Source organism: Spea bombifrons, chromosome 1 (assembly GCF_027358695.1).
Source record: "Spea bombifrons isolate aSpeBom1 chromosome 1, aSpeBom1.2.pri, whole genome shotgun sequence".
NCBI lineage: Eukaryota > Metazoa > Chordata > Amphibia > Anura > Pelobatidae > Spea > Spea bombifrons.
In genome coordinates, this window is record NC_071087.1 from 20845692 (window position 1) to 20859201 (window position 13510).

At 37.5% G+C, this 13510-nt stretch overlaps 1 protein-coding gene across 3 annotated transcripts in view; it reads left to right on the forward strand.

Moving 5' to 3' along the window:
* Window positions 1–13510, forward strand: part of LIMCH1 (LIM and calponin homology domains 1) — a 106020-nt gene that overhangs the window by 32542 nt on the left and 59968 nt on the right. For all 3 annotated transcript variants that reach the window (XM_053458401.1, XM_053458403.1, XM_053458402.1), the window contains exon 2: window positions 6046–6116. In XM_053458401.1, the coding sequence (XP_053314376.1) occupies window positions 6046–6116 (71 nt within the window). The remainder of the gene's footprint in view (window positions 1–6045; window positions 6117–13510) is intronic.

Consider the following 13510-nt stretch of genomic DNA (forward strand, 5'->3'; position numbering starts at 1 on the left):
TATTCTCTGATCTCTCATATTCTGTCATTACGCATGCTGTTTAAAATGCATTCGCTTCCTGCATGCTGTCTTGGCTCTCATTCAGCTTCCAATGTACGCTTATTACTCCCCCTGTCTTGAAAACATCTGTGCTTCTCCCTGGCCATAATAACTCAGTGTGCACTTGTCTGCTGCCCATCCCTTCCTGGCTAAACTTCTATTGTCTGCTATTTATGAGACAGCCACCCTACCTCTGTTTCAAGTTTAGCATATGGATAAAGCTAAGTTTTTGAAATACTTTTGTTATTAAACCTCAATCCCTGTCAGAGAGAGAGATACCTTTTAGCTCCAGATGTTGTGTTAAAGGTATTATCTGTTTTATGAAACTATATTGTTAAATCCGGTGTCCTCCAGATTGTTCTCTCATATGGACCTAAACATTGACGGGTTAGGGGTTGTGTAGTCTCTACGATCATACTTAAGGTGACAAGATGTAATGGTGAATGGAGGGGGGGGATACATGATTGGCTGTATTTTGATGAACATTGGTGTTCACAAGTCTGGTGAGTTAATTGGTAAACTTCTACTTATGTGCCCATCATTAAATGTCAGTGGAGAATATAGACCTAGAGCCTCTGGGCGCAGGTGATCGGTTTTGGTCTATGTACCGAAGTGGCAAAGACTGATATTCAATCTGAAGCCTGTCACCCGTGCCAGCTATTTTTTTTTTTGCAAGTGCTGTTTGCACTGATCGGGATCTAAGTGTATCAGATGTTTTTTTTTTTTTGGGGGGGGGGGGTGTCCAGAGTTTTAATTTCCTGCCCTACCTCGATAGGCAGAGCAGTTTGCTCTTTCTAGTTGTTTTTATTTCAGAGCCTACTAGAAGGCCAAACAACCTTGCTTCTTTTGCTCTGTTCTCCAATATCCGAGACGTTTTGCTGTGTGGTTATGGATGGAGTCAAGAGGAGGGACTCGAGCCCTTGTAAAAATGCAGTTTTCCACCCAGCCAAAATGCGGTCTGTCAAATTAATGTTGAAACATTGGAATACTTGAATGGGATCTCTTTCCAAAAAAATCAGTAAGCTTTCCTCTGCTTAAGCTGAATATTAAGAGGGGATTGGTGTCTACCTAATCCTTTAATAGATCTATCACATCTCTTGAGTTTAATCGGATTACTGCCTTCGGTGTAACGTTATCTCCTGAACCACCCTTGGAAAACTAGCATTAAGCGCTGTGAGAAATGGAACAGAGGTTCCTACATTGCCATAGTTTAGTTGTGAGATGCATAGTAAGTTCTCACCTTTATATAATATCATTAACCATGCAAGTAACTTGTAAAAAAATGTACATGTAATAATATGGAGACTGAGGCAAATACTAGACTCTTGTATTGACTTTTGTTTTTGATGTTTTCAGCTGTGTAGTTATACAATCTTTTGACGATTACAGCGTGCGATTTCCGCATATATCTTTCTTTAAATTGAATATACGGTATTTGTCTTGTTGCAGTATGTGAGATGTATGACTTGTAGGCGATTCCGTTCTGTGGGTTTATACATGCATGGAGTCAACAAAGTGTAAAACGTATGTGTACCTTTAAAAACAAATGGCAACATTATTCCCTTATAAATATATATATATATATAAATAATATACTTGCTTTAGTATTGGCAACTTTATGTCTCTAACTGGGACAAGTTGCAGTGTTCCTTATCGAATACTAAGCAGAATTGGGTTTATATTAAACTCTTTGATGATTTTGCATGTTTCTTAGCTCGGATTCCTGTTGAAAGCTGCTTTGGATTTCACACAAGCTAAAATAACATTACTACCATATTCAGTACTAACAGTGGGTGTGAATTCACTAAGGGCCAGGATTCATTAGTATAGGACTGTAGCTTAGCCTGTCTGGGTGTTTTGAATAGATCTCCTTCCATATGCCCAGCTGGGTGATCCTGAGGGAACTTTGTTGTTTTCCAATCTTGCCGCTGCGGTCGGCCTCCAGGCTGGACCGCTCTATGACAGTGGGGACGATGGACGGAAGAGTGGGACTGCTGCTTATTTACAGGCCCCTTCTGGATATAACTAAAGTTGTGCAGTAGTTTCTCCATCTTGCTGGCACCCCAGCCAACTCTCTTATAAATGACATGGGTGGCTACCTTTTGGAAGCCCACATCCTGACAATGTCGGACTAAGAAAACCAGATGTGGAAAAATATCTGAAGCCCTCTATACCCTAGACTAACATAACAGGTTTTATTACGAAAACACTTAAAATTGAAGAGACTTCGCTCCAGATATTGTCACATCTTCATCCACATCTCCACGTTCTTGCCTGCATGCTCTTTAAGCATGTACTGCGCGTTCAGTGAAACCTAGTGTGGCCTAGTGGACTTTCTAGGTCTGCTCCTCACCATCATTTCTGGGTTCCTGTTCTCCCGTTTCAGTCATTGATTCATGTGTCCTCCGGATTCAGTGTTTATTTTTGCATTATTTTCAGAGGTCTGTAAATTATCTGAGCTGAAATAAGAATTACAATTTTGCCAAGCATGCACAATTTCAAAAGCAGGTCATAAGTTTATGAAAACTGCTACCTAATCCATTGAAAACATGATTGCTATCAACATACCACAGTTTTTCAGTGCCGCAAACCAAAAATCTGTTGTCTCACAAAGGATTTAGTGTTTCCTATGTGGTTTGTGGTTAGACAACACCCTGAAACCAAGTCTGGATTGCGGCTCATTGTGTGTATCAGTGACCATTAGTTGGGAACCACAGTAATGAAGAATTTCCTGAAATTATTGAAAACCCCAATCTATGCTCCATATGCCATTCTTAAATCTGGACAAATCTCACGAGAAAACAGTACATTTGCAAAGATTGATGTCCCTAGCAAACATCTGCCAGTATCAGATTGTTTCTATACATTTAGCATGGGAATTGTTGGTGATGCTAGACAGGGCTTAAGGCGAAGGTGCAGATGCTGGAGTCAGATTGGACCTTTACATTAAGCGTTGCCCGGCAACTGTTATATCGAGCAATTAAATATTTTGTGCATGGGATTAAGGAGGAAGGACTGAAGAAAAGTTGCAGGAGGGTAGCGAAGTGTGTTTATGAGAGCATGTGGAAGTGACAAGGTCTGGGTTTGAAAACATGGAAGTTGCAATTTGTCAAGCAGCCAGGTAGTGCTTGAGTGTGTGAGAGGAAAGTGGTGAGGGTGGGAGGGATAGGTGCTTCAGGTGAGAGAGAGAGGAGAGAAGTGCACTGCATTTTAATGATGGTCATATTTGCTAGCCGTATAATACCCAACAAAATATATTTGGATAAATCTGCCCTAATCATTCAGTTAGGATCTTCTTGTTCTGTAGTATAGAGGTGGCTATACCTGGTGGTTTTATGCTGTAGACCTCTAAATATCGTGATCCTCTCCAATTAGAGTATCTGGCAATTTGTAGACCTTATAATTGATGTACAAGAAAAAACACACACACACACACACGTATGTCTGTTTATGTATGTATGTGTGTGTGTGTATATATATTTATATTTACACATCAATATGCACCTTTGTAAATAGTGTGTGTGATAATAGAGATGACAGATTAAACCGCATCTACTACTACATGTCTCTTTCAAAGTACAGCAAACACAAAGCACTAGGAATAAGAGCATTAACGGGCCGGAAGCAATCCACAGAGCATATTTTCTGTAATTTACAGCTGCATATTATTGTACCAGTATATATTTTTTATTAATTTCCTAACTGAAAGCAGTTTTTCTCACACAGTATATTCTGTTTTTTGCTTTTTTTCCCCCAGTGAGTGGACAGATGCCAAATATTGCAGTGAGATCAGTTAGTCGTTTAGTTTCAGTGAAGTAATGAGTCTGATTTCAGAATGTTCATTTTTTTTATTTAATTTTAATCAGAATGTTTAATTAACCCATGTTTGTCAGAAGGGTATCTATGTCCAGTTGCTGAAGTCCTTTCAGTGGTTCTTTGCTGTGGTTTATTGGCAAGGTTCTGGAAAAAAGATTATTTTGTTTTTCAGCGTTCAGAGGACAATGAGAGCAGTCATTGTTCCTGGGGAATGCAGCTTTTGGCCCAGATACTGCTGTCACTATTAATCCCTAGAACTCATAGATAAAGGGCATGTGTGCTGATTTTGGCATTGTCTAGTCCTGTTCCTTTCACTCTGCAAAACTCTGGACCAGCAGCTACACATAATAATCTTGGGGGGTGCTGACAGACTAGAGTTTGGGACAAAATAAGGATAACCATTGATAGGGCATCGTAGCAGGAATGTTGTAATCCTTACACGAAACTCCATTCTTAATAGTGGCTGGCTTTCTGTTCCCCCTAAAAACCTCGGAGCACTAGAGGTGACAGGAGCCAAAAGTGCATCTCAGGACAGCGTTTTTGAATTCGTCATTGCCCAGCTTCAGGAATCATATCAATGATCTGGGCTACAGTCTCTCTATTATAATCCGTTACTTTTTACTACCATGTGCATGGCACTTTGGGAGTGGGCTTGTCACTTATTCTTGTTCCTGTATAATTATGGATGTGACCTGTACACATTCAATCAGGCATACCATGTATGTACACATTAGATGACCTCACTCGTCGGGTACACAAGTTGGTTAAAACATTGTATCGTCATAGTAGTATTATAGTACAGTAGGTTGAAAAAATTCTTCAGCCCATCAAGTTCAACCTTTCACACATACCTAGTTCTATAACTCTATGCCAAGTTTCAGACTCATTTGACATACATTGTTTTACCTTGAATTTAGTGCGAAGTGAAGTGCAAAATACCAATACTAAACAGATTTGACTGGCCCTTTTTCATTGATAAGATAAATGATTTCCATCCATCAGGAATACTTGGTATGTAATGTGTTCTAAACTGTATGGGTTAAACATAACATTTAAGATGTTGGCTTTTGGACAGTAATTTGGTTGTTGAAACATTTGGTTGCAGAAATGTGGTAACATGTCCTGAACGCTGCCACATTTCTCTACAGTTCAGAATTGTCACCTTTCACATAAAATGTGGCGAATATTCCTCTTCCTCTGAATAACAGCTGAACTCTAGAAGTGCTCAGTAAATGACCACAAGCAATCATAGGGGACCCAACAAGGATTTTATCCAAGCTCAGGCCCAATGCCAGGAGGAATCTATGCCGGAGGTCCCTAAATCAGAATAAAGGCGCCTAGACCTTGTGCTCTATAGCATGCTCACAACAGGGTTATGTCTTTTATTGCTTTATCTAGAACCATACAAACATGCCATTAGATAAAGTGATTGATTTAATATAAAGTAATTGTAAGATCGGGAAATTATTCTTGAGCCATTGGGAAATGGAAGTGCCTCAAATTAATGTTGCCTGCAGTAACAAATATGAAATGCGGCTAAAAAATAGCCTTTTTTAAAGCATGTGTTTCTTTGTCGCTAGAAAAGCTTTTAAAGGTTCTATTCTGACAATACTGCTGAGAATTTTACTTCTGAAAATTAGAAATATTGGAGGTTTTACATCCAATGGGAACAATGCCTAGAATTGTGCTTATGACAGCATTAATAAATACAGAAGCTGTGACCCCAATCAGGATGTGATGTTACTTTACTAGGGTCTTTTGGCCCAAAAACCCAACTAATAATGTATCATATTTTTATGTTGTAGTTTTGCACCTTTTTTCATTCATAAACTTCATTTTTGGCGCAAAAATTGCAAATGTGTACCAAAAGTGCTTTTTAAAATTTCAAGGAACAAACTCCTTTGAATTTGCAACAGATTTTTATACATTTTTTAGTTAGCTAACATTATCATCATTATACAAACTGCTAATATGGAAATTGTCAAGAACATTTTGTTATTATGTTACCTCTTTTTCACTAGGCAGAATTCCTAATATCTTTTTTTGTTAATGAGTTTCATTAAAGTCATATCTATAGCGATAACATTTTTTTTTTTTTTTGAATAGGAAAGAAATGCAAATTGTGTCTTGTGAATAACTTGGTCTGTAAATGTTAATAGTTAAAACTTTATTTTTTTTTTGTGTTTTTAGCAAGTGACTGGCAGAAGTTTTGGAGACAAAGACTTCCGATCTGGCCTGGAAAATGGAATTCTACTTTGCGAGTGAGTTTTTTTCTTAATTGTATTTTTTTTTATTTGTTTATTCATAGACTTGGAAGTATATGGATACAAATATCAATGCATGGTATATGCCAAAGTTTTGGAGGAAAATATATATGTATAAAATAACTGAATTATGTTGCTTTTATAAGTATTGAACCCTCGCACATTGATTTGGCACTTTTTACTGTAATGTTTTTTAAGTCTTTTGGGTTAAGTCTTTATTTTTGTTATGTTCTTCACGACAGATTTGCCCCATGTTGTTCAGGTTTATTGGATGTCGCTTGTGTGAAATCGGCGCACTGTTCTTCAGTTAAGGGCAGAAGCATGTTCACCAGTCTTTGTTTAATTGCCATTTCCCATGAATTATATATTCAGGGCCGTTGGGTATATAAGACTATATATATTTTATGTACAAATAGGAATAAAGAGAATACAACATATTTTACTGACCTGATTTTAGAAATGGCTTTATATACTGTGTGTGTGTGTGTGTGTGTATATATATATATATATATATATATATATATATATATATATATATGTATGTGTGTGTGTGTATACAGTGGACATAAAAAGTCTACACACCCCTGTTAAAATGCCAGGTTCTTGTGATGTTAAAGAATAAAGATAAATCATGTCAGAACTTTTTCCACCTTTAATGTAACCTATAATGTGAACAATTCAATTGCAAAACAAAAAACTGAAATCTTATTAGAGTTAGTAAGATTCATCTAGACCGTCAGCTTGGATCCTCAGCAGCTTCTTTCATACGTAGGGACTGAGCAGTAACAGACGCTACCCACTTCCTACATTCTTTGCAGCATTTCATACAACTCATGCCAGGACTGTCACTTTGGACCTAAACAATTGGCAGCCCCAGGAAGATATGATCCAGCCACAATGTGCCTATTATATCAAAATTAAGACACATCAAGTATAACCCTTTGGGTTATTTAGGTATTTGTTTTTAGATACGTGCAGGTTCTTGCTATGATTTATATTTACGTAAGAATGCTTTGATCTGGTGGATATTTAAAATGCTTGATACATCATTTTTTAACATTAAAATAGGTTCCTTTGCTAGGATTTGTTTATTTTGCCTTGGACACAATTAGCTTGGGCTCCGTCATTTGAGCCAAAGCTGTTTCCATATTAGCATTTGCAACACATGTCGTAAATGGGTAGTCAGGCGGTGTGGCGTGTGCGAGGCTTTCTGCGATAGTTAAATGATAGCCCTTGGTCAAAAGAAAAACCACAAAAACAAATATACTTATAAATGAAAAAATGTAAAAACCATGATTTATTGTGTATGGAAACAGGAGTAACATTTCTCAAGGATTAAGTTGGAGGTTGATTAGGCGAAGTTCATGCCTTTAATTGGGTAAAAACAGAAAAGATGTGATGTTACATAAACACAAATGACTATGTAACTTTACGTCTTTTGTTTGTATTGGTCCCATAAAAGATAATATATTTGAGCAAATATGGCAGAATCCATTTTTCTTACTGTTGTGCTAGACAATTTCATTGTCCCTATTCCTTTCTATTTTCTAGTTTTTCTGTTCCCCTCGTTTAAGCCAGTGGGTTTACAAACTTTTCCTTCAGCCAATTTCTAAAGTATCTCTTTGTATGATGAGTCATAAAAACCTGGTTCTGCACATGCATTTTGGAGAAGAGTACCAGGACTAAGTGTACTTACACACCAATAACTTTTTCCCGGTATCTAAGGACTTTAGGACTTAACCTGGGGGCTGCTGCTCACAACAAGTGACTTTAAAAGATTCTGAGGGTTTATTTACCAAATCATTAGATGTTGATGGGTAGGAACATGCATTGTGGCTCAGTGAACCACGCATTATAAAGACAAACCCAGGCAAGTTGCACCAGTTAGAAGGGCTTATTTGCCCCTTCATAATGTATAGCTAAACCTTTAAAGAAACAGAGCTATTTAGCAATGCCTTATGCAGCGCCTTCAAACAGTATCAGCTCCCCAGGTTAGTGCATGTGGAATTTTTAGTTAAGTTGGTGAGGTGAAATGTTTGGATAGGGCTGTAACTTCCATGGAGCGAGTAGGACAGCTGCCCCGGGTGATAGGCCAGGGGGGCATGTGAGCCATCAGCAGCAGTTCTCCTTTCCCGTCTGGAAGAAGATGTGACATCAGTACGGGTCAGACCTTCAACCCTGTCCCAGGCGCCAAGAGCCTTCGTTGCACTTCCATGTGCCAAGCGGTCTCCTACATACAACATGGCGAACCCAGTCCTATAAAATTATGCCCTGAAGTGCCTGCCATTTGCTTTAAATGCTTGTTTCCAGATTAATGCTTGCGAGGTTGTTTCTTTTTTTCTTTCTTTCTTTGAATTCCTCTTAAGTACATCCATACAATAATTTAGTAGTTACTAATTACACTTAGACTCCCTGTCTTTTTCTGACTGTGCCCTTGGATATGGTCACAAATGGGGAACGGATGTCTGTGGGATTGTGCATTTTTGCGCTTGTAACACTAGTTGTGGTCAATTAGGTATAAGATGTATTTATTTCTAAGTATAGCTTGGCCTAAAAACCTGAGACAGAAATCTAATTAAGCTTTATGTTGGTTTATGCTCTTAAAAAAAGGGTTTTGGATAAAGTTAAGGTTAGAGGATAGACTATCCTCTAAACGGTTTAGATCTAATAAATACGCAATATGTTTTTGAAGGAAACTTCACTGCTTTGTTACTTTGATTTTATTATATTTTGCCCAGAATCAAAGTATCAGTGGCTTATTTACCCCAAGCCACCCCATTAATGGCTACCATCTCTCTCTCTGCGCAGCGCCAGAATATGATCTCTGATCCAGGTGTTCAGCGTCTTAAAGGCGTGACGTGGCTTGTAATACATCCTATGGAAGCTGTGCCTCCGTAGTGTAAATCCGAGATCTCCCTTGTGTTCGGTAGTGGTTTGTAATTATTATATTACCAAACCAATACCTTCTTTGGTCTTGTATCTTGGGGAGTACATTTCTAAAATTTCCCATGTGAGCCCCTTCCCAGTCCTGTATTTTTTTTATATATACCGGTATTTTTTTTTTACAAAACATTTTTCTTTAAAGTCTCTTTAAAAAAAAAAAAACAAAAAAAAAAAAAACAAAAAAAAAAAAAACACAAAAAAACCCCCCAAAAACTTGACTTAAATGTAATGGTTCCTAAGGGTTTCTGTTCCATGTTATTTTACAATGTGCAATGCAGTTGGCATACCTCATTACGATGGCAGGGTTGAAAGGCAACTCCTATTAAAGGTATACAGAACCCATAAACAACCTAGGTATAGAATACGGAAAATCTTAATATTCCATTACAAGTATTCTCCTTCATGCTGTAGCAGCTGCTGTCAGACACGCATGCCTAGAATGGATTATTTTTATCCCTATTTATAGGGAACAGTTTGAAAGTGAGCGGAAATGGCATACTTTTATAAGAAAGCCTTCCATTGTTCCGAAGAAGAATGATTGAATTGCTTGTTTGCTGATTGGAAATAGCATTACGTGTGTTACCCATGCATGGACCATTTAATGGCCTACATTGAACAGGTTTTTACATGAACCGTAGCTGCTGCATCTGCATGTAATAACTCTGTTACATATGGTTGTTCAATTTTCTAACCTGAAGTATATATATAATTGATGATGGATATTTCAGCTTAATGGGGAACACACGTATTAAAGGATACTTTAAGTAAAGTAAACCTCTATGGGGTTAAATGGGCATTAATGCAGCCTGTTTAGCCCTATACAAATTGTCATAGGTTTGCGTATAATATTTTACATTTAATACAAGTGGGATGTTAATACTGAATTACATTATATCTGAGGTGCATGGACGTGATCCACTATGGTGTTTGAATACTTTTACCCTGTGTTGTATATACTAGTTTTTAGCGAAGTTGACATCAGTATTGCGAGTATAGGGCTGGCCTTTTTTGGTACGGCATCAGACAGTCTTCCTTTGTCGTCTTTTAGACATGTATTACAAATTCATAATACAAAAAAATTGAATGTATTAATATAATATAAATAAGGAATACAATCCATATCTTCGTTACCATACACTGACCCTAGTTTTGAAGTCAAGATCACATTTGGTATATAGTGTAAAAAGAGTTAAAAGCTGATTTCACACATATGTATGTTGAACGTCAAAAAAACCAAAACTCTTGCATTCAGTAGTCTCTAATATTAGTTAGTGAAGGATAGAGGGGGGGGGGTAAGCATATTTATGAAGTTAATAGCAGTACATTTAAACATGCTTTTGGTTTTTGCCCCCTTCTGGTGATTAGCATTATAACCGGCCCCTGTGATGGAACCTGACTAAGGTCTGTAATGTTAATGGGAGATGTGTGCAGATGCAGGAAATTCATTATATGGGGGGTAATGTCAGGGCAGGATTATCCAATAAAGTTGACCGCTCTGGTTCCCCTGTATTCAGTGAAGAAAAGTAGTAAGGTTTCTGGCTTGTTGTACTTCCTATCCCATTGGCTACAAGTGATAAATGCTCAGTGGTTGTTCTGCCCTTTTCGTACTCCCTGTTGGTTAATACAAAGTCCCTTGGTTTTTATTGGTCCGTTCTGGAAACCAACTTTTTATCGTGATCGTTTTGTAGTTCTGCTCTGTATGAATACATGCAGCTTTTGTCAGTAAACTAGTTCTCCTAGTGGAATCCCCCTTGATTAGTTTTTGGGTAGGTTTTCACTATTTGCAAAAGCATTTACTTTAGTACGTCCATGGTAGCGTTCTCCATGATTAGGGATAAAGAGGTAAGTCCTAAATCCTGGACAGTGACAGTTTAGGAACTGATGGCAGCAAAAGGGTCTGGTAAGCCTAGTACCGTTTGAGGCCCATTTAGCAGGGACAGTCATTTGAGGACAATGTTTTGGGGTGAATGGTCTAAAACTTTGGGCCAAGCCTTGAAGCTTTGTTGCAGGTTGTACATCTTTTGTGGATATAAACAGGTCAAGAGTTTTAAAATGTATCAATATTAAGTGTACTTCTTCACAGAGCTTAAATAGCCATTAGTATAGCCCATGTTGAGCACCAAGCACACTGGTAAAAAGCTATTGTACTTTATAATTATTCGTAAAGGGCCCAAGCATATTCATGCTTCAGGCCTCTATGCTCTATACCTTTACATGTTTTAGTATAAATTGCACAGTGTTCCCTGTATATAAATATAATGACTCATTATTCCCGTTTCAGCCGGGTATAGAATGTGGCTCTCCTGAAACAGATGTCTAGTGTATACAGTGTTGTGGTTTCCCTTTTGTTCTTTAGCTCTATTGCCTTACTGATGCCAAACAAGCAAGTGTAGATCTCAATGTCTGTGACACCCCAAAGGCATGTAAAAAATTAATGATTTGTGTGCTCAAAGAGCTGGATCGTGTCAGTTGTTGTGTGTTTCTTTTTCTGACCGTAATGCCAGAGCAAGCAAGCTTTTCATTAGGTGCAGACCCAGTGACTGACTGGCGTGATCAAACATCCTGGTTCCAGAACTGCCTGCCATAGTCTGTCATGCACCCATGCTTACTAAAATGAATTCACAATTTATTGTATGTGGAAGCGTGACGAGGGATTATGTACAATATGAAGCCACCATTGAATAAAACAAACATGCTGTGTATGTGTACACAGAAAGGGGAATTGCCAGGTTACAGGTTCTAACAGCACCTTAAAGGTGCGATTCTGCACAGACAAATTCCCGAGTGTTAAGGAAACAATATGTATCCTCAAAAGCTTTAATACAAAAAAATAAATAATAATAAGCATCCCATGGGAGAATTTGTAAGTTGGGTTTTGAGCGTTCAAAAGTTATTGGTTTGTAGTTTATGTATCTACATGTATGTATGAAAATATTTTTTTCACTCAAGTACACTATATACACGCTCACAAACGCCATGTATCTTTTCACATATGTATGCACGCCATTAACTAAACATCCTATACAGCTGCATTACACAATCCGAATCTCCCGGACTTATCTCTAACAAACAACATTTCTGCATCTGGACTACACAATTTTATAAGTATCTAGGTGCACGAGAACGCCATCCAAAAGGTAAGCACTTAAAGCACTCCAAGGGGTTAAAAATAAATACCATTTACTAAATCCATTCCTCTGTTCATAAACACAAAATATTTTGTATTTATAAATTGGAATGAATTGGTATATTGCGTAATATACTGTATTTAATATGAATCTTTTTAAAATCAAAATTAGGGGGCTACTTGTTTTAATATAAGCATAAAGCTACATTCATTTTAAAAATGGAAAAAAAATGTTTTTTGGGTTGTGGTTAGATGTAGCCCATTGTTGTCATTTTACATGCAGTTATGAGATAATCTGTGTAAAATTAAATCATAAATTAACATATAAACACATTTTCTGATTATATACATATTACTGCAAGTTTTAGAAAGCTATTCTAACGTCCGCCGAAAATTCTCTAATAAACTGGGGCATTAGGAGAAAAAAGAAGAGCCAGGTTTGGGTCCAAAACCCGGGGACGTTTAGGAGCTATGCTTAAAGCAGGCTTAACAGATACACACCTCGTCATACCACCTGAATACTTAGATATATAGGAAAACCTGCAAGCGCCTGCAGGAGTTACAAACAGCAGAGAAGCTGCGTACAAATAATAGGAAAAGCAGGTACAAAGGGACATAGTGCGAGAGAACATAGTGCGTGTATGTCTGTAAGGCAGTTTGTCAGCCTGAATGCTTACCCCTGCAGAGTTATACGAAGGTAATGCTTGTCCGTTTCGGGAAACAGGCCGAGCAGGTGTTTCCTTTGTCACTTTTGTGCAGATAAAGCCATTGTAGTTTTCCTCTTGCTTTGAGATATGTGTATGTGTGTATATATATATGTATATATTATATATATATATATATATATATATAATGTATATGTGTGTGTATATATAACCAATATGTATATATTTATAATACTGCACTACATTCCAGTGAATATATTAAGCACATGTGTTAAAATAGTGGCTGACACATTTTTGGCCTTCTGTTTTTGCCAAGTTACAAGGTCTGCATGCCAATAAATGGCGCAGTTCTGTCCCTACATAGAATTGGTTCTTGGGATTGTGTTCAAAAAAGTATAAACTGGAAAAAATGAAGTCATTATTGGGTCTGATAAGGCCATAATCAGTTGGAATGGAAAACCCAAACAAAGCCTTCTCCTTTTAACTTGTTGTGTAACAGAATACAGTTTCTATAAAAATAATTAAAATCCAGCCAAAAGCATTTAATGTATCAAATGTACTCTCTTGGGTTCTATGGTCTGCTACTTGGCATCTTAATTCCTATGGAAGCCGTAAGGCTGTATTTAGTTTTTCACACATGGCTTCTCCATTTTGGT